This window comes from Phodopus roborovskii, unplaced genomic scaffold (assembly GCF_943737965.1).
Source record: "Phodopus roborovskii unplaced genomic scaffold, PHOROB, whole genome shotgun sequence".
Taxonomy (NCBI): domain Eukaryota; kingdom Metazoa; phylum Chordata; class Mammalia; order Rodentia; family Cricetidae; genus Phodopus; species Phodopus roborovskii.
Window position 1 is genome coordinate 8,295,189 of NW_026126599.1, and position 22,325 is coordinate 8,317,513.

Consider the following 22,325-nt stretch of genomic DNA (forward strand, 5'->3'; position numbering starts at 1 on the left):
ACTCATGGGATTGAAGGCATATATCATATCCTCCCACTCAGCATTAGTACCCAGAAAGTTTACTCAAAAGAGTCTAAATTTTCATTTGGAGGGTACAGCTATCCTTTCGAGTCATTCCTATGCAGCATGCACTCTCCCCACAATGGGGCACAGGTGACCTCATTTGAATATGTGGTTCTATTCATTTAGCTAGGACCCCTTCAAATTGTACAGAGTTGATTTGCCGTAATGGGTTGAACTGGTCAAATTTCAAGCAGGCTCAGACCAGCTATTCTAGTTACCTGATACTGTCTTACAAACTGGCCATCCACATGACTGAGACAACAGCTATCTGTAGAGTCTGTGGATCAAAGGCTAATGAATCTCAACAGGCCTGCATGTGAGGCTGTGTTGTATGTATTACTTTTATTTCATGTGCATTGGTGTTTTGCCTGCATGTATGTCTGTATGAGGGTGTCAGATCTAGAACTGGAGTCCTAAGGCCACGTGAATGCTGGGAATTATTCAGGTCCTCTGGGAGAACAGTCAGTGTTTTCAACCACTGAGCAGTCTTTCCAGCCCCCAATCCCTTTTAAGACATGGTTTCTCTGTGTATCAGTTAGGTTTCCTGGAACTTTGTAGATCAGGTTGGTCTTGAACTCAGAGAGCTGCCTGACTGCCTCCCGAGTGCTGGGATTAAAGGAGCACACCACCACAGCCAGGGAAATTCTTAAGTAACATACCACTCCGTGGAAAGATGACTCAGCAGTTCAGACCACATCTTGCTTTTCTAGAGGACCTGAGTTCAGTTCCCAGCGCTCATAACTGTAATTCCAGCTCCAGGGGATCTGATTGCCCCTTTGGGTATATATACACATAAATAAAAAGACACATTCTTAAATCTACATAATTCTCTATCATCTCACCACACAAGATTAGCTATTATTAAAGGGGCGGGGCTACAGAAGTGGTTAACGACAAGCCAAGCTTTGGAGGAGGGACCAGGCTTCTGAGTACTGAGTACCCAGCTCTGGCCGCCTTGTGCATCTGTATCTGTACTTCCCATGCAGAGCCCCGCACGAATACATGTAAAATAAAAATATTTCAATAATGTAGTTAGGAAATGTTGAGGATTGACACAGCCACTGTGGAAAACATGATGCAGGAGGCTGAAGAAATAAAAACTAGTTACTCTATGACTGAAGAATCTGCATTCCAAGTGTATGCCCAGAGGAGAGAGTAACCACCACCAAGCCTGCCAAAGATGGTTCTTTTCTGAGTATTCTGCCCTCCTGTAAGACTGCTTAGGGGAGATTTCCTTAGGACTGTTCTTAGACTCCAAACTTCCTCACCTTTAGCAAATCAGACATACATGCTCTGTGCTAACCCTCTGTGCACACTGACACCCTTGGGCTTTGACCCCTAGGAAAATGGGAGCCCATTTGGAAGCAGTGTGCTCAAATTGTTTCAGTTTTCCCAAGGGTGATGGCAAGTGTGGCACTGGGCTGTCCCTGTACTGGCTGGGGGTGGAACTGTCCCCAAATGTGAGGCTACCTTACTCTTTTCACCTTAGTTGCGGCCCTGCTCTAGAAAACCATTCAGAGTTAAAAATAGTTGGGCATTGATGGTGCACGCCTTTAAAGCCAGCACTCAGGAGGCAGGGGTTGGTGCATCTCTGAGTTCGAGGCCAGTCTGGTCTACAGAACACAGACTGTTCCAGGACACAGACTCCAAAGCCACACAGAGAAAGCCTGTCAAAGAAAATAGAAATATATTTTTTTTTCCTCACTAGTGCTTGAACAAAATAATTGTATGCAAAAAAAAAAAAAAAAAAAAAAAAAAAAAAAAAAACTAAAGGAAAATAACCCAATTTGCACCATTTTAAGCAGGGGTGGGGGTGGAAGACGACAACAACAAACAAACCCAAACCAAAATGTTAAGAAAGACACCACATGGCTTTGGGGAGTGGGTGGAGGACTCACCTCTGGCATGGAGCTCACTTCGTGCACCTGACCGATGAGCTTGCAGTAGGACTGATAGAGCAGGAGCAGCTGGAAGTGCAGCTTGTACAGCCTCTGACAGAGCTCCAGTTGCTAGAGAGGGAGGGTGCATGGGAAGGAACTGCTGTGAAAGCTCATTCTGCAGTACTGGTGACAAGTCACACACACACACACACTCCAATTTGTTTACATTCTATACAAAACAAACTCAGAACCCATTCTATAACATCAGTGAGACTGGCACAGTACAACACAGAACATCATTTTTCCACAATGGAGTATGATTACTAGAAAAAGGACAGAAGGAACCACATTTCCGTTGCATTTGCCAACGAAATACCTATAAATTGCAGCTGAGTGGTTGTGTTAATTTTTATGAGCTACAAACTGCTTTTAAACAGCCAAGAATCCTTTTTATCAAAGGGAAAGCTGACAGGCAAAAACACTGGTTCTAGGTGTTAAGTTTGCAAGTTGAATTGCTCCCTGGGAGACAGCTGTGTAAGTCGGGGCTGCCATGGAGGAGGCAGCCACTCCTGAAGGCAGAAATTACAGCCACATGGTGATGAGAAAGCCCAAGTCATTCCTACTACCAGGGTTTGAAGCATTCTTTGAACAACAGTGTTCTCTAAGAAGCCTATCTTATGTCAACGACGGGCTAGCTTCCATAGTGTATGGGGCAGCACGGGGTGGAGGGGTGGGGTAGGGTGGGGGTGGGCGAGCCTCCAGCAGGCAGAAGTCAATGGCTCAGTAGTCTCCAGGGAAATCAAATGACACCTGGACAGACTTGAAGCACTCCACTGTTGGGTTTAGAAAAGGCAGGGTAACTGGGATCTTATGCTGCCTAAGGAGCTACACAGAACTCATCTCAGAATTGAGTTGAGGAAACTTAAAACACTTTCCCCAAATCAGGTGAAGGAGATAAATTGCAAGAGTTTTCCATTTTCTGGAGTATATTCTGTGAATATTACAGACATGTCTTTTGATTATGATTTTTAACTTACTAAAATTGATGCATATATATGTCCATATATATGTATATTTCATGCTAAGACTATGCAGAAAATTTCCCCTGTCTCCAACTTTCCTCCTTCTAGTAGAAAACCAGTTTTGTTTAGACTTTTTTTTTTTCTTTTTTAAGCAAAGCACATAGCTTTAGAGTGAAGAATGAGTTCACTAATTAGCTAAATCTGGGTCTCTGGTTGTTTCAGTAAAATTTCTTATGTTAATTTAAACTTTTTAAAAAATGGAAACCCAATAAAATCTGGTCTGAAATGCAACTGCCAGGATCTTGTAAATTAAATTAATATGAAAAAAGTGTTTGATGTTATCTTCCCAATTTAGGGTAAAACCTAGCTATGAAAACTCTTAGCTTTCCTAAATGCCAAGCAATGGTATTTATTTTTTTAAAAATTTCCATGGAGAGCATGAGAATTCATAGGAATGGAGGTTTCTGTTTTGGGGAGAAAGCATCCCAGAAAGCTACCAGTAGGGCTGCCACATCTCAATCTACCAAAGAAAAGAAAATTAAACCAAAAAGGGAAAACATGCTAAAAGATAAAACAGTTAACAGTAAAAATAAGGCTCATTATGGAGTCCATGCCTCAGTGGACAAAGAATATGAAAGAAAGTTAACTTACTGCAAGAGATTCCATTTGCTACGCAGCAAGCATGGCGCAGGAAACAAAGGAAAGGAAAGAAAGTATAGGGTCAGTGTGGCATGCAACAGAAAGCACAGCCCTCTTCCAGGAGCAGAGCTGCCACGGTGTTAGCTTTGCTGGCCCAGATGCGGCCAGCAGTTGCCAGTGTTGTACCCGTTCAACATGCACAGCAGTCTGGTTAGAAAACAAGCTTTAGTGGGCAACGGCACCGGAAAACAGGGCTCTTCGTCCTGGGATTCTCTGATTAGCTGGTTTTGGATTTTCTCTTGAGTCCACCTGGGAGATTAGAAGTAACTTTTTTTTTCTTCTTGAAGATTTGAGTGCATTGTGTATTAACTGAATAGCAAGTGAACATGATAAGTTATGAGGATAGCTGTGCAATTTGAAGGATTGTGCCCAGGTGGCAACCACAGTGTCACTTATTTAATTGGATTGCTTTTCAGACTGGGAATATGTATGGATGTCTTTAAAAAATCATGTATGTGTGGGTATTCATTTGTACATGAGTGTGGGTGCCCTTGGGGACCAGAGGCGTTGGATTCTTTGAACAGCTGGAGTTACAGCAACTTGAGTGCTGGGTATTAAACCCAGGCCTTTTGCAAAAGCATGGTATGCTCTGAACCATCACATCTCTCCAGCTCTCAGATTGAGAACATGCAATAGGCTGCTAGGTAGTGCTATTTCAAAGGATCAAACTGTGTATATACTCAAATATGCAAGGCAAATATTACCATGTATTTTCTTTTTCTCTTTTTAACTATATTTATTTTTATTTTATGTGCATTGGCGTCTTGCCTACATGTATATTTGAGTGAGGATGCCAGAACCTCAGGAACTAGAGTTACAGACAGTTGTGAACTGCCACGTGGGTGCTGGGAATTGAACCCAGGACCTCCAGAAGAGCCAGTGCTGCTCTTAATCTCTGGGCCATCTCTCCAGCCCTATGTATTTTCTTTTGTATGATAACAATTTTTTTTTCACAGGTAATTGCCAATATTGCAACAAGGTCTTTGGGAGGCACATGACCAGCAATGGTGTGAGCACCCCACCATCTCACCAACAAAAACCAAGATCTTTCTAATTATTTTTATCTGCTAAGTAATTCCTAAAACACAATCTAAAACTGGTTATTAACGTAAGATGCAGAGAATTTACAAGGTGGGCCATGTTCAGCTATAGCTGCCATTTCTTAAATGTTACCAGTGATACAGTTAAATGTACCAGTAGCTACCGAAGCAGGGTGCGGAAGTTTTGGCAGGTGGGGAGGGGTACCACAACTTGAACATGTTTGTGACTTTAAAATCTGTCTAAAGCAGGCCCTGTGGAGCACAACTGTGGTTCCACACTCTGGAGGCTCAGCCCCACCCCAAGTACCTGCTTGATTAATTCCAATTGTGAGTCCAGATATATACAGTCGCCCACCTCACTCCCTTACTAATCCCTGGCAAGGAAAATTATTAAAAACAAACACCCCCTCCCCCACAGAAACCCTTTTGGGCTGTCAGTTTCATATAGTGTATTTAAACACATGGTCCAGTGAATAACAAAAGTGTCAACTCATCACCAGGGCCTACAGATGCACCTAGACCCCCCCCACCTCTGATTCCTGGTCCCCCCCTTTCCCTCACCTGTGGTCACTATCACGAGAGTGACCTGTGTAAGGTGACTGTAAAGTTACTGAGATTTTTTTTTTTTTTTTTTTTTTTAATGGATTCTGGTCAGCATCTCTAAGCTTTGAAAGGGAAGTAAATCTCTTAAACCCTGTATTGGATATTATATGACCCTGGAAAAATTTATGTCTACAAATTCCATTTTTAGGTGCTGACACATAGCCTGCTGTCAGATTAGGTACACAGGACCAGTTTATTTTTTAATTTTGGATATATATATATATATATATATATATATATATATATATATTTTTTTTTTTTTTTTTTTTTTTTTCCCCGAGATAGACTTTGTCTCTGTGTAGCCCTGGCTGTCCTGGAATTCACTATGTGGAGCAGGCTGGCCTTGAACTCACAGAGATCCATCTGCCTCTGCCTCCCAAGTGCTGGGATCAAAGGCGTGTGCCACCACCGCCTGGCTTTTTAATTTTGGATTTTTGAAATAGGGTGTCTCTGTGTAGCCCTGGTTGCGCTGAAACTTGCTCTGTAGACCAGGCTGGCTTCAAATTAGAGATTCTCCTGTCTCCTGAGTTCTGGGGCTAACGGTGTGCACCACCACCACCACAGGGCCAGTTTTTACATTACATTTAAGTGTCATGAAGACAGTGAAGTCGGCTCAGGTCAGTAAAGGCTCCGGCTCGGTCCTGAGAAATGTCACCGGATCCCTCCCACTCAGTAATTAGGGCACAACTGTGCTTCTTGGGAGGTGGCCAAGTACCCAGTGCTTCTCCCAAACACTCCTTTCCAGGTGGAATAGTGACAGCTTTCTTGGCTTTTGTCATTTGGAATTCCTTCACTAGGCCATAGACTAGGCCTCATTTGCATTTAGGGTTTCAAAAAAAGTAGTAGCACTCAGGGAGGCAGAGTCACGGGGACCTGTGTGAGTTTGAGTCCAGCCTGGTCTACAGAGCCAGTTCCAGGGCAGGCTCCAAAGCTACACTGAGAAACCCTGTCTGGACAACCCCTCCCCACACATACTCACAACCCCCTGCCCCAGAAAAGATTCTAACAAAGATACATCTTCAGCTCTGCTGGGGCTACTTTACAGGGTGGAGGCTGAAAATAGCCTGTCGAGATCAGAGCTGGTCGACTTGGTCAGTTCAACCACCAGGGGCCGCAACTCCAGAACAGAGAGGCCTGTGGGAACCGGTCTTTTAGAGATGTGGTGCTGGTTACAAGCCATGAAAAGGTTTTTCTTTCTGTCTTGACAGGTGAAGGCACGGGGTAAAACTCCTGAACAGTTTGTGCGTGTGAACAGAATTGATCTTGTAGGACAAAAGCAAACTGCTCACCCTGCTTTCTGCACTATATTTAGCATATGCTGGATCTTACCCTAGAGAATTGTTAATACAAGCCGTGGGAAACCCAAACCATTCACTGGCCTAAGACTTCAAAGTTATTATACACGAGATTAAAAGCATCTTCTCCAGACAACTGGCTGTTGCCTAAGTTCCCTGGTGACCACCGTGTCCATGAAAATTCAAGCTAGTGCTAGCTGGGGGCAGACCTGGTTGGTTTTACTAGCAGGTTGAAGGTATCAGACTAGATGCTGCTTTTCCCCCATTTTTATTTTTTTTAACCCCACAATCATCACTCCTTGACATTGTATATAGCCTCGTTATTTCTATTTATTTCTTTTTTCTTTTCTTCTGTCCTTCTTTCTTTCCTTCTCTCTCTCTTTCTTTCTTTTCTTTTCTTTTTCTTTCTTTCTTTCTTTTTTTTTTTTTTGAAACAGGGTTTCTCTGTATTGCTTTGGAGCCTGTCCTGGAACTAGCTCTTGTAGACCAGGCTGGCCTCGAACTCACAGAGATCCAACTGCCTCTGCTTCCTGAGTGCTGGGATCAAAGGTGTGCACCACCACTGCCTGGTTAGCCTCACTATTTCTGTAGATTTCTAAACACCGCCTTACACAACTCAGTATCTGCTGGGTGTCTCTCTGTGGGTTTTTGTTTTTGTCCATGTGTGTGTTTTGACTCTAAGAATAGGCTAGAGACAATTTGGAGAGATGGAATATGGCATTTGCAGGTTGCCACTCGGCTTCTCCCAAATACACAGGCCACATGAGGACCTCCTTAGCATGTGTGAGTAAACTCGATGATGTTCCTACAAAGGAATTCTCAGGGTGACACGTGAGTGTGGAAGCAAAGAGAGCTAGAAGTGGTGGAGGGCATGAATGCAAAAGGCAAGTGGAAGCCAAGAACCAAAGGTTTCAAAATGAAGACTGATGGAGGGCAAGGGGAAGTAAGGAAGCAAAGTTAGGATATGCGGACTAGGGTGATTTGTTGATAATCTCCATTTATCTGTAGGGGTAACCAGGGGACTCTGACCAAACACAGATCAGAGATATGATTTCTACCTTTATTCCTAGAAAGTCTGTAACGTATTAATGCACTTTCCCAAATGAGTCTTCGTTACAGTGTGTCATAGGATTTGATAACAGAGAGTAAATGATTAGATAACTATTTTCATACACTATATATATATATATATATATATATATATATATATATATATATACTGGGCTAGACCTCTGCTAGTTATAAGTTCTAGCCCGGTGACTATTTTTTGGGCTGACTTTGGCCAGCAAGTGCGAATTAACAGGGTAATTAAGTTGAATCAGTAGTGGGTCTTCTTAGGTGACCATAAAAATGTGAAACTTAGTAATATATATGTATTTTATATCCAAGCTGGGGCTAGAGATGTTGTAGCCATTAAACACACTGGCTGTTCTTCCCAAGGACCCAGGTTCAATTCCCAGCATCCACATGGCAGCTCACAGCTGTCTGTAGCTCCAGTTTCAGAGGATCTGGCATCCTCACACAGACATACATGCAGGCAAAATATTAATGCATGTGTAATCTTAAAAAAATAAAATAATTCAAACTGGGTATAGTAGCACATGCCTTAGTCCCAGCACTCAGGAGGCAGGCAGATTTCTGAGTTTGAGGCCAACTGATCAACATAGCAAAAAAGTTGTGCTTCTGGTCCTTGCTAAGAGCATAGGGTATAAGGTACACACACACACACAAACACACACAGGAATGCACACACATGTATACACATGTTGATGGAGATGCTAGGGCACTCTTGGTTCTGAACTCCGCATTTGAGTAAGCATTGCTCTGAAGGCATTACCTTACAGCACCATGATGCCCCAATCTTAAAATCTCTGGAAACAGTGGGGGGCAGTGGTGGCTAGAAAGGCAGAGGTGGTAAGTTCAAGGCCAGCCTGTTCTACAGAGTGTGTTCCAGGGCAGCTAGGGCTACACAGAGAAACCCTGTCTGAAAAAGTAAAACAAAAACATGGAAACTAGAGTGAAATACAAATGTGTTTTCAAAAAGGGTGGAAACTGCCTTAAAAACCCCATCTAGATTATTTCTCAGCCTTACAGTAGCGATTTTTCCTTATTCATGTATCTTGGGCTTATGGAGGAACAAGGTAGTGCTGAGGGTAATTCTCAGCACTCTAAACTTGTTTGGTGACAATGACCAACTTGGTATTGAATTACTGGTGTTAGGTTGAAAAAAAATTAACCTCAAACCTTATTAGCCTCTTATTTTTATTTATTTATTTATTTATTTTTTTTGGTGTTTTGAGACAGTGTTTCTCTGTGGTTTTAGAGGCTGTCCTGGAACTAGCTCTTGTAGACCAGGCTGGTCTCGGACTCACAGAGATCTGCCTGCCTCTGCCTCTGCCTCCCGAGTGCTGGGACTAAAGGCATGCACCACCGCCGCCCAGCTATTTTATTGAGCTCTTTATACATTAATAAAGCTTGTTTGTTTGTTTGTTTTGTTTATCCAGAGACAGTATCTCTCTCTGAAACTGTCCTAGCTGTCCTGGACTTCACTCTGTAGACCAGGCTGGCCTCAAACTCACAGAAACTCCTGCCTCTGCCTCTGTCTCCCAGGTGCTGGGATTAAAGTCTAGCACTACCACTGCCCAGCTAAATCCTGTCTCTTACACCGGAGGGTGTATAACAGGAAATGCCCACTGAGTAATGATGTAATGCCTGGTCACACTTCCTCCTCGCAGACAGGGGTGACCTCCTAGCTTCCCTTGTGCCCTCTTGCCCCCTTCAGTTTGTCTCTATGGTACGTGCAGCATGGCAATGCTCAGTCTGACCACGTCCCTGCTGGTTGTTTACCATTGCTGTGAAATGGCCAAGTCTTCTCAGCCAGGCTTCTGCCAATGTCTGTAGAAGCTTGTCAGGCTTGCCTTTTATCTGCACTCTGGTCCTACAGCCTCTCATCAGTTCTTAGAACAGCAGGCTCCCCTCTGCCTCAGGACCTCCACACAGCCTTCCTCGCTCTCCCCCCCCCCCTTCCCCAGTTAGCTCTAGTTCACTCTGTCTCCTACACCAACCAAGAAGCCTTCCCAGTGCTCACAGCCCACTTTTTTCTTTTCTGCTCTTAAAGCCACTTACCGCAGGCTACGCTCCTATGATGCCTTGATTGATATCCATCTCCCTGATAACATCTGGAGGGCAGTTGTAACCCTAAGAGCCTGATAGGAGGCCCTTCACACCTACTTGCAGAATGAATAGTTTTATCTCACTCTTCTCCCTGATTTCCTTCCTAATATAATGACTTTGTAATCAGTTGCTGGCATACGGTGTGTACTTAGGCTATTCTAAATGGGAAAACCTGTTTTGCACTGTTTGATAAAATGTAGTCAACAGGTTCAGGGAAGGAACTGAACAGTCCCGCAGAGAAAGATGACATGTGGTCTTCTATTCTGGATTAAGAACAGGTTTATTGGGAAGTGATTAGCATGATTAGCAGCACCTGGCAAAAAAGGTTAATTTTATGTCTATTTTTCCTGAAAGGAGAAAAAGGAAGTCCCCCAGTCCTGTCAACACACAGCCATGCATGGTATGGACACACACCTTCCTCTATTGGGTTTATGTGAATGTGGGAGATGGGCTCCTGCCACCTCCTCCTCTCTCAAGTTCCATGCTGCTTGTGAGGAGCAAGCCCAACACAGAGCCAGGCCACAGGAGAGGCACAGTCTTAACAGACATTCATTACCTTTTCTTCAGAATCCCCAGGTTGACAGGTAATCACTCCATCTCTCGATCCGCCTGCAAATGTTGCCTTACAGTTGGCAAGCCACTGTTGTCAGAGAGAGAGAGAGAGAGACAGCGCATGGGTAGATCCACAGATGTCCAGAGAACATTTAAATCATGACACGTGTCAGGAAAATTGATCATGCTTCTAACAATACTAAAAATTCTGCTGGAATGACTTTTAGGAAAGGATCCTATGTGGAAGTTTAAAGATAAACTGAAGCTAAAAATATCTGCGTAGATTCAGTAATGGCCATTTCAAAATACAATTTCTTTTTAAAATTAAAAAAATGCTCTTCTGTTAAGATTTAGACATGATGCTTATGAATCCTTAGATACAATGCAATTGAATAGGCAGATTTAGATTTTGATATAGCAAAAGCCACTCAAGACATCTCAGACCAATTTAAAAAGGCCATTTTATCTTGATTCATCCACTTCTTTTGCAGGAGATGCTGTAGCCACAAAAGCATATACATCATCGAGCTTGCTTGTGAACTCTCGATGAAAAGTTGGCTCAGGTGTGTTGGCATCGAGCTATGCACTATCCTCTAATGTTCTTTATTACAGAGGCTGGTAGTCAGGGACGGGGAAAGTCTTTTTGCTTCCAGGCAACTTAAGCCAGGACACACATGACAGAATGTGTGCTTCCCATGACGGTTAAGGCTGGAAGGTTGAAGAAGACTACCTAAGACAGACACAGTTGTCTGTCCTGTAGCAGAAGCACAGGTATTTTTTAATTATATTAAGAAGGGGGAATTTGTGGGTGCCCGTAAAGATGGCTGCACTCTATCTTGGCACAAGGACAGAGTTCAAAGCTGTCAGCAAGTCACAAGACCTAAAGGTCAAAGGTGTGGAGACAGAAGGATGTTTGGGCCATCTTAGTCTAAATAACAGACCGGAATCTGAGGTGTGGCTACTCCTGAAGGTCAAGGTTAAGGAAGGAGAAGTTGAATCTGAGGTGTAGCCACTGAGGTGTGGCTACTCCTGACCTCAAGGCTAGGGAACAAGAAGTTAAAGCTAAGGTGCGGTTATTGAACCCTTAGAATAAGTGAGGAAGAAAAGTCTGTTTGTTCCATATACATGATACCGTTTCCCCCTTTTTCGTTAAGGTATATAAGAGTGGTGAAAAATAAACTCGTGGCATTTCAGTATTGACTGATCTGCCCTCCTGACCTTTAAAAAAATTAAAAAATTCTCTTTTAGGCTGGGCATTGGTGGCACACACTTTTAATCTCAGCACTCAGGAAGCAGAGGAAGGTGGAGTTCCAGTCCAGCCTGGTCTACAGAGTTCCAGGACAGGCTTCAAAGTAATACAGAGAAACCCTGTCTCGAAAAAAATTCTCTTTTAGATTTACTTACCTCTCTCTCTATCTCTCTCTGTGTGTGTGTGTGTGTGTGCTTGTCTGAACATATGCATTCCTGTGGCTCAGAAGAGGGTGTTAGATCCCTTGGGATAGAGATATAGATGGTTGTAAGCCACCATGTGGGTGCTGGAAACCAAACCAGGACTGGAAACTGCTAAGCCATCTCTCTTGCCTTTAAAATATAATTGCATGACCAGATGTGGTGGCTCATGCCTTTAATTCTCTTTGAATTTGAGACTACATAGCAAGCTCCAGGCCAGCCAGAGCTACATGGTGAGACCTGTCTCCCGAAAACCCTCCCCAAAATCATAATTTCAAGAATGTAATATATTGCCTTGGAAAATGTTTTTTTTTTTCTTTTTCTTTTTTTTTTTACCGATCATTCCTGCTTTGTGTATGAATGAAAATGAATAATCTCTTATGATTAGAAACATTTTATATGGTGGAAATTAGAAGATAGGACCAACACTTATCACTGGTGGGATGATTCTGGCTTTACCACATCCCATTTCTCTGTTATGATCAGGAGACTGCCACAGGGCAGGTCTTTGCCTCTGGAAGAAAGATTCTTACAGAAATGGCTTATTCATGATGGGGCTTTCACTTGGGGTTAAGCATCTGGGATATTAAGTAGCATAGATGTGACATGGGATCTTTGGGCATGATACAGTAAACCCTGCTTCCAGCCAGAGAGAGAGGCTCAATTTTCTGAGCTAAGAAGCTAGGACATAAAGATAGGTAGAGAGCCACAGAAATACGAGAGAGCAGAGTTATGGTGCAGCCCCAGAAATCTCCTGAGAGATAAGAATAATAACAAGGAAAACCTACAACTCAGTAAGCTGTCAGACATACAAAATGGACTCGAGGAAAGGATGGCTTCTATGCCTGCCATAACTATGTCTTCACAGTAATTTGCAAATGAGCTAGTATCAGATGGCCAGTGAAAGATGGTAACTGAGCTTTGATTTGAACTCAGGTCCATCTGTCTTCAAAATCCATACATTTCTTATAGTGCCCGGGGAAATTTTATAGGAGGCCACAGACACAAGCAGGTGTTATATATATTCACTTTGTCATAGCTACAAGTAAGTATCATATGCACACACCTTCTTGTCATATTTTTACTACTGACATCTGAGCTCTCTGGGCCTCTACCTGTCAGAAAGCAGGTGGTTTGCATGGATGCTTTCTATATCTAAAATGGAGGTGGGGGTCGAGGGTGGGGAGACGTTAAGAGTAACAGCTAGGGCCAGTTGAAGCTGTAAGGACAAGGAGAAAAAGCTATCATAGTGGTCAGGAGCTAGAAGGAGGTGATACCCACCATAAATAGATCTGAGAGAAGCTGACACTGGAAGGAGATGTACTGGTTAGCTTGTTGTCAACTTGACACAAACCTAGACATATCTGGGGAGAGGGAGTCTCAATTGAGAAATTCACTCCATCAGACTGGCCTGTAGGAAAGTCTGTGGGGGCATTTCCTTAATGACTGATATGGGAGGGCCCAGCCCACTGTGGGCGGTGGTTCTGGGTGATATAAGGAAGCAGGCTAAGTGAGCCATGGGACACAAGGGATGAGCAGCACTCTTGCATGGCTTATACTTCATTTCTTGCTTCCAGGTTCCTACCCTGACTTCCCCTTCTGATGGACTGTAACCTCTAAGCTCAAACACTCTCCTAATCCAAGTTACTTTTGGCCATGATCTTTATCATGGAATAGAAACCTAATAGGAGATAAATTCAAATCTTGGACAAAAGAAAATTGTTCTAATGCACATCAAAGGACATACCAAATATATAAAAAGACATGTGCTGATTTCTTGGTGGGGACACTAGGGGGATATAGCTGAAAGCTGACCATTGCTTTTTCATTGGTTCTATTTGAGCTTCTTGGCCTTTTGACCAAAGGCATGCGCATTTAACTATAACCAGGAGTATGTGCTGTCCTGTGGATATTAAATAGGAATTGCGACCCCAACAGAGCCCATTCACATTATTCACAACACCCCCAGGACCTCCCACAGCTGGGCTCTCTCAGTTGCAGCTGAACTACCATGCCTAGAAACATCAGCTTACCGACAGAGTGGCCTCTTTTCTGTTGTTGTATGTGTCCAGATACTCTTGCAGTTCCAACACACTGAACTTCAGCTTGTCTAGGAGCCCACAGGAAAGGAGCTAAAGACAGGAACAAATTGCTTTAAAGACAGATGGCAACACCGACAGCAAGGCCTAGCTACACAAGCAGAAAAGATGTAGAAGTGGATAGCTAATTTGGCTTCACAGCTGGAACCAGATACTAGTTTGGAACCCACGCCTTGCACTGGAAACCTATGTTATGACACCCATTTTATGCATGGCTCTATTATCATTATCAGTAATATTTCATGTTTCATTATGGAAGACAGACCTCTAAAGAGATCTGCAAACTGACTCTATTCAATTTGCATTTAAAATGACTTAAGGTAGAATTATTTTTCATACTGTGTTCCTTGCTGAAAGCCCAATAAGGCTGTTGCAAAGACTGACTTTATGGAAATGAAATTTCAAGACACTTCAAGGGGTGCTTATCTATAAGCCAGAGAACTTGGGAGGCTGTGTCTGGAAAAGAAAAATTCAATGCAGTTCTTCATTAGGTCATAAACACTGGTAGTTACGCAGCCGATTTGATGGTTCTGGATGTGACATGGTAGAAATGAAGGTCATGGGTAACCCCTGCCCTAAAAGTGTTGGCCAGTATTGCAAAGTTCTCTTCATAAATAATGGCCTGATAGTCAGTTAGAGATTTCCAGGTGACCTCTGTGAGGGCCATACATTCATATGCACAGTTGGCAAAGTCAGAGTCACTTGGGAGAAGGGCTGAGGACATAGAAGGAGCACAGAGGTAGGTTGTTCCTAATTCTCTGAAATGCCTTGGCTCCAGCTGGCAATGTTTGCTAATTACTCCACAGATCCAGAGACCTCCAGGAGGCATGTCACAACCCCATGCTGCTCACAGCCTTGGAGGTGTCTTTAAAATGGGCCAATGAGATAACCCTGGAACCCAAAGTTGTCTTCTGGCCTCCACCCATGAGCATGTGTGCAACCTCATGTGCACACACAAGTGTGTGGACCACACGCACACATCTCTCTACAGGCTTGGTATTCCACCAGGGCAGGGCAAGGATACTCACAGTCTCAGCATCCACAAACAGTGTAGGGCATTCTGAGCAGGAGGTGAGCATCTGGGAAGAGCTGACAAACTTAGACCCGATTCCCCGAAGGTTATCTCCAAGGTAACTGGCTGCATCACAGGTTAGGAAGCAGAACCTCTTTTGAATATTCTGTAAGGCAGGAGAGGGATCATTCACAAATGCCAACCTCAACTTGTACACTGGAAAGTACATTTTGTGTGTATGGGGCAGAACATTAAAATAATTTGGGGCATGGATGTGCAAACCTGTAATCAAGAACTTGGAAGGCAGAGGATCAGGAATTTGAGGCCAGCCTGTGTACATGAGATGCCTCAAAACAAACAAACAAAAAAAAGTGAGGTTAGATCTCTGTGAGTTTGAGGCCAGCCTGGTCTACAAAGGGAGTTCCAGGATAGCCAGAGCTGTTACTCAAAGAAACCTTGTCTTGAACCTTCTCTCTCCACCCACTGGAAAAGAATGAAGTTAGTGAGATGGTTTAGCAGTTGAGAGCAGAGAACCCCTTTGATTCCTAGTACACGTGTTGGGAGGCTCACAACCTCTTATAACTCAAGCTCCAGGCGATCCAGAGGAGACACCTCAACATAATAAAAACTATTTATGACAAACCAACAGGCAACATTATCCTAAATGGAGAAAAGCTCAAAGCAATTCCTTTAAAACTGGGAAGGAGACAGGGCTGTCACCTGTCCCCACTCCTTTTCAATACAGTGCTGAAAACGTTAGCCGGAGCAATATGACAAAAGAAGAAAATTAAGCAGGATAGTGGTGGCACACTCCTTTAATCCCAGCACCTGTGAGACAGAGCCTGGTTTACAGAATAAGTTCTAGGACTACCAGGACTACAAAGAGAAAGCCTGCCAAAACAACAACAACAAAAACCCAAAAGAGATATATAGACAGACAGACAGATAGATGATAGACAAATACCAAGAATTCTACCAGAAAACTGGAAATGATGAACACCTTTAGTAAAGAAATCCTAAAAAGGCCTCAGGGAGCCAAAGCAATCTTGAGCAAAAGAATTATATGCTACAGGGATCACCAGCCCAGATTTTGAGCTGCATTACAGAGCTAAGTAATGGAAACAGACAGGCAGAGCAGTGGGACAAAATAGAAAATCCAACATGAGTGCATGTAACCACAGGCATGTGATAGCTGACAGAGAGGTAAAAAATACACACCGAGAAAAGACAGCATCTTCAACACATGCTGCTGGGAAGACCGAATGTTCACATGCAGAAGACTGAAATTATGTGCATATCTACCACCCTGCACAGAAAATCAGCCCCAGATGGACCCAGGGCATCACTGTGAAACTCGACACACTCAGAGTGCTAGGAGGAGGTACAGGCAGTGCCCTGCAGTTCACAGCTATAGGAAACGCCTTTCTGGATAGGACAACATCTGCCCAGGGCCTAAAGTCAACAGCTGACATATGGGACCCCACAAACTAAAACACTTCTGTACAGCCAAGGAAATAATCCACTGAGTGAAGAGGAAGCCCAGAGAGTGGGGCAGAACCTTCCACCCTCTATCTCTCTCTCTCTCTCTATCTATCTATCTAAATGATATAGATTAATATTCAGAATATACAAAGAACTAAAACCAAATAAACCAAAGAGTCAAGAAAATGAATAACCCAGTGAAAAAAAGGAGAATTAAAAAAAAATTTTTGTTTGTTTGTTTTTTAAAGCAGGGTTTCTCAATGTAGCTGTGGCTGTTCTGAAACTCGCTCTGTAGATCAGGCTGGCATGGAACACAGAGATCCACCTGCCTCTGCCTCCAGATTACTAGGATCAAAGGTGTGCATTAACACTGCCTGGCTGAATGGAAAGTTCTTAAGGAGAAACAAAAAAATGGCTAAGAAATATCTTAAGTGTACAACATCCTTTGTAACCAGGGAAATACAAATTAGAACTGCTTTGATATCTCATTTTTCTCTACCTAGAATGGCAAAAATCAAGAAGACAATGGACAACAAATGCTGTCGAGGAAAGGAGAAACAACCATTTGGTGGGACTGCAAACTGGTGCTGCCACTCTAGGAATCAATGTGGAGGATTTTCAAAAACTAAGGATAGACCCACCATATGACCCAGCTACATCACCCTGCGGCACGTGCCCAGAGGAACCAGCAGCCTACTCCAGAAATACCCGTTCAGCAATATTCATTGCTGATCTAGTCACAATAGCTGGGGACGGAGACAACCTAAATGTCCTTCGCCTGATCAATGACCAATCAAACTGTGGTGCATTTACACCATTCAGGGTGTGTGTGCCAATCAGTTGTAAAGAAAAATGAGATTAGGAACATTTCAAGCAAATGGATGGGACTGAAAAATGTTATACTGTGTGACGTAATCCAGACTTCGTACCCACAGGTCAGCGTAGCTCTCACCCCCATCAAAGCAGAGTCTCTTCCTAGCAGAGGGAAACCACCACAGACGTTCACAACTGGTCAAAATGCAGCAAACAATTGAGTGTGGGTGATGTGTCTACACTCACAGGTGATGTGTCTACAATACAACCTCTGCACCTGAGGCTCAGGGAACATCATGGCAAAGGGAGAGGGCCAGTGTAAGAACCAGAACATCAGGGCATCTGCCGTGAAACAGCGTCTTTTAGTTATGTCAGGGAAGATGCACTCAGGGCATTTCAACAATATGGCCACCTAAACAAGACCCACACAAAGTCAACACTAATTCACACACTGATTAAGTTGGGACAGTCTCACAGGGCTCTGCCCCTAGATGAAGAGCTACGGGCAATCGATGGCTGCAGAGAAAGGAAAAATGAGATGAGCTCCCAGACAGGTTATCCTACCCCAAATGGTCATCCCTGAACATATGTACATATGAGCCACCCTAGATGGAGTCAGCAGGTTGTTTTTACAAATATGTATACATGTATGTACCATTAAAGAAGAGGTCGTGAAGTTGAGGGGGAGTCAAGGGGCATGGGTGGGGTTGAAATAAATACTTGTGGTTTGGATAGGAATGGCCCCCATAGGCTCATAGATTTGAATGCTTGGTTACCAGGGTGTGGCACTATTGGGGGTGTGGCCTTGTTGGAGTAGTTTGGATTTGTTGGAAGAAGTGTGTTCTGGGGGGTTGGTTGGGTAGGTATTGGAGGTTTCAAATGCTCAAGCCAGGCCCAGTCTCACTTTCTTCCTGCTGCTCAAAATGTAGAACTCTCCTTCTCCAGCACCATGTCTGCCTGCACACCACCATGCTGCCTGCCATGGCGACAATGGACTAAACCTCTGAAGCTGTAAGCCAGCCCCAATTAAATGTTTTTCTTTCCAAGAGTTTCCATGGTTGTGGTATCTCTTCACAGCAACAGAGACCCTAACTAAAACAGTGCTGTGTATGTAGTTCTCAAAAATAAATAAATAAATAAATAAATAAAATAAAAAAATAAAAAATAAGATAAATGTTAAAGAGGAAAATAAAAGTTGTCTATTGTAGCCTAGGCTATCCCCAATCTCCCAACAACCTGCCTGCCTCTGCCTCCCAAGGGCTGGCATTACAATTATGTGAACCTCGCCTGGTATCAGAAAAAAACCATTTTTAACCATTATGAAAATGTTCAGTGTGTGTCCCAAGGAAAAGGAGACACTAGAATAGCCAAGCTGAAGATCCCTTTGAAGGTCCCAATGCCACGTGTGCTAGCTACTGCTTTGTCAGCTTGGCACAAGCTACAGTCATTTGGGAAGAGGGAACCTCCATTGAGAAAATGCCCCCACTAGATGGGTCTTTAGGCAAGGGTATGGGACACTTTCTTAATTAACTACTGATGAGGGGAGGTCCAGACCTTTGTGGGTGGTGCCAACCCTGGGCAGGGTATCCTGGGTTACATAGAAGTCATATGAGTAAATCACATGAGCAAGCCAGTCAACAATGTGCCTCCTGGGTTTCCACTTCAGTTCCTGCCTTGGCTTTCCTCAAGGTGGACTGCAAGCTGTAAGCCAAATTAACTATTTCCTCCCCAAGTTGCTTTTGGTCATGGCGTTTTTTTAATCACAGCAACAGAAACCCGAACCAGAATGTCAACAGAAAACGGAGTGGCAGAGTTAAGTGTAGCTTATGCTACTTACATAGTCCTTTTATGGCAGCCCACCTGAACTCAATTGAGTTCAGCCTCTTCCAAAGGGGGAGGCAATACAGGTGGAGCAGAAACAGTAGGTAGAGAAACTAGTCTCCAGAGGAGGTAATAACTATTTCAGAATACTACTCCTTCTGAAGCTCCCAGGCACTGTCGTCAGGATGCTCCCACGCCCATACCTTAAACAGAGAGGAGAACACATGAAACGTGTACACAGCGCAGGAGCCGTCTGAATCACACATGAGCTGGTTAATGTGGCTTCGCCAGGCCTCCTCGGCATCATCGCAGGCAGCGGGCTGAAAGGCAGCAAGGATGGCCGAGAAGAAGGGCGAGGGAGGGGGTGACACACCCCTGTCACCTTCTCCAAAGCTGGAAAACAAAACCACTACATTAAAAAGTGACAGCCCCTTGAAGAAATTCTATACCTGAGTGTCAACCCGCTGTGGTGTTCAAGTGGGTCCTTTTTCCCTTCAAGGGCCCTCTGGGAAATTGGCTTTCACCAGAGGGCTCTGAGATATTTTGGTTCCAATAAAATAAGACTTTACCTCTCACATTTCTATAATTTATCTTTGTTTGATTGTTTGTTTTGTTTATTTGAGACAGGGTTTCTCTGTGTAGCTTTGGAGCCTGCCCAGGAACTTGCTTTGTAGACCAGGCTGGCCTCGAACTTACAGAGATCCACCTGCCTCTGCCTTCCAAGTGCAGAGATTAAAGGTGTACAGCACCACAGCCTGGCTATAATTCATCTCTTTGTTGTTGTTGTTTTGGTACTGGCTGGCTTGGAACTCACTATGTAGTCCAATATAGCCTTAAACTCACAGAGATCCGCCTCTGACTCCTGAGTCCTGGAATTAAAGGTATTTGCCTCCATGCCTGGCTGATTCCTCCATTCCTAATTAGTTTGCACAGGCTTTTATCTCTCCTAGCCCCCAGCAAGCCCTTGCTCTCCCAGGTCAGGCCTCAGACCAAACATCCATTCCCAGCTCTGCATTACCACTGTTCTGCACTTCGCATTCAGATAAACTCTAGTTCAACTTTGGATTCGTCAAACTTGACCCTGATGCAGACGATGAATGCATGTGTGTGAACGCTCAGAATACTAAGGGAAGGGGAGGGCAGGACAGGGATGAGGGAAGGCAAATGCAGAGTGACAGATGGAAAGGTGGGCAAGAGGAGAGATGTCCAGCTCTTTTCGGGATATTCCCTGGTCTTTTTCTTTTGATGGCTAGCCACAGGCTTTTACTTAGCTCTCATTTTCAACATCCAAAAATGTAAATATAGCATTTCAACGTTCTTCTAAAGTAGATCCAAACAGTGTTATAATTGTGACTTATTGTAGACATTGAATGGATGCAATGTGTGATGTTTTCATCTATCCTGCCTTCTCTTGTGTTTATGTAAGTCACTAATTTTAGGGCATAAGGCACCAGGCTGCAAGACACTCAGTTAATGTTCAGTATTTTAGCTTGTAGAGAGTCCCGTGTGTGTGTGTGTGTGTGTGTGTGTGTGTGTGTGTGTGTGTGTGTGTGTGTCTTTCTACTCTAAATGGAAGGAATTAATTTTCAAGTTTTGTTCATATCTTCAAATGTCCCCCCAAGACCTTTTTTTTTTTTTTTTTTTTTTTTTTTTTTTGCTTTTCATGTTGCTCTCTGGACCTATACATGCCTGCATGGGCATCCTTCTTAGTCCCATGATGGAAAGCCCTACATGGGGTTGGATGATTACCAGGTTCATCGAATCGAGGCCCTGCCAGGTTCCATGTTAGGAATCTCAGCACTGTGTGGATATGTAGCTTTATACTCAAGCTAGTAAGTACCATGAATGCCACACAACGTGCCACGCATGCTCATGCCACCCATTTCACCAAGGGCTGCCTCGCCTTGCAAGAGTGTACCGGTCCAGGCCTCGGTTGTCTTTCTCTTCTGCCTCTGTCATATCTAGGCTGAAGCTGTCGCTGCATTCAAAAGCTGCTGGGAGTTCGTTGATGGAACTTGAAAGATCATCTTCCTGCACGGTGGTGTCCTCCTCTTCCGGGACAGCTTCAGCCTGCAACAACAAAATGTTAAACCCCAATGTATAAGAATATATAGTGGAAAACTGGATTCCTGAAGCAGAAATAAACCCTTGAGCAGGATGGAAATGGGGACATTTATTTTCTCCTATCCAAGTACTAGCCAGGCCCAACCCTCCTTAGCTTCCAAGATTAGACGAGATCGGGCTCATTCAGGGTGGTATGGTCATAGACAAGGGGACATTTAATTTCTAGAACTGCATTCAGAAATTCTCTGAAGTATCCCTTCTCTACTGTCTTCCTCCCGTTCTCTTCCATAATCATCCCTAAGGGGCTTGGTAGATTGTCACATTTGATCTGTGTTTGGAGTGTACAAATGCTAACTTCGATATGGTCAGAGAAACACCTCCTTTCCCTTGTCCAGTGTTCATGCTTAAAGAGTTGCAACCTCTGCATCACCTGTCAAGTGTTTGCTCAATGTCAGTTGGCCATCAGGGTGGGATCTGGAAGAGAAGCTATTGCCTTTGTATTCATAAGAAGTCAGCACACCCAGATCAGATGGTGTGTGTGTGTGCGCGCGCTAATGCCTGGACCTGTCCTTGGAGGCCCAGCTCACAGGGCCATTGTAGTTTTCAAACCCAGCAGAAGCCAGACACAGACAAACTTTGATTTTCCAGCCCCAGCTAGAGACAGGCTCCAATAGAAAATCCCTTTTCCAACAAAAGCTAGAATATAGAAGCATCGGTGCATGGCACAATGGATGCTCAGAGAAGCAAGCGTCTGTAGTGTGTTTGCTCTGGGTGACGGGTTTCTCTAGAAAAGGCACACTACCACTCATCTGCATGAGTGTTTTCCCCTTGCCACCCTCTGAGGGCAGCGGCTAAGGTGAGAGTGTGGCTCTCAGCTCACCATAGTGTGTTCAATAAACAGTAACAGTAACCGCTCTAGAGCAGGCAGATCTTGGGTAGAGAAGAGCTACAGAGAGTCAAATGGACAAAGGGGCTGGACTTGAGCTGAGGCCAGGGAGGAAGTCAACTGGAGAACAGCCTGTTCTGCAAGAGGAAGGAAGGCAACTGGACTACACATCAGAAAAGCAGGAAGTCCTTGTGTGTGTTTCTGTGAGTCATCTTAAAACAAAAATACAATCAGGATGAAACAGAAATGTCTGGAAATTAGACCCTTACTGTGGGTTAACATCTGGCTGTTGGTTTATAATATCCTGAATTTAGAACTAATGAGGAGAAATTAGCCAGATGTTAGAGCTATGTTGGAGACACAGGGCAGGT

General features: G+C 43.8%; 1 protein-coding gene across 9 annotated transcripts in view; it reads right to left on the minus strand.

Annotated features, from left to right (window-relative positions):
- Positions 1 to 22,325, minus strand: part of Fry (FRY microtubule binding protein) — a 356,445-nt gene that overhangs the window by 6,632 nt on the left and 327,488 nt on the right. For 6 of the 9 annotated variants that reach the window (XM_051205273.1, XM_051205274.1, XM_051205266.1 and 3 more), the window contains 7 exons: positions 20,908 to 21,074; positions 19,208 to 19,397; positions 14,905 to 15,054; positions 13,811 to 13,909; positions 10,333 to 10,416; positions 3,617 to 3,634; positions 1,962 to 2,072 (listed from right to left, as the gene is read on the minus strand). In XM_051205273.1, coding sequence (XP_051061230.1) covers positions 1,962 to 2,072; positions 3,617 to 3,634; positions 10,333 to 10,416; positions 13,811 to 13,909; positions 14,905 to 15,054; positions 19,208 to 19,397; positions 20,908 to 21,074 — 819 coding nt within the window. The remainder of the gene's footprint in view (positions 1 to 1,961; positions 2,073 to 3,616; positions 3,635 to 10,332; positions 10,417 to 13,810; positions 13,910 to 14,904; positions 15,055 to 19,207; positions 19,398 to 20,907; positions 21,075 to 22,325) is intronic. The other 3 variants (XM_051205269.1, XM_051205272.1, XM_051205268.1) reach the window with 2 other exon arrangements.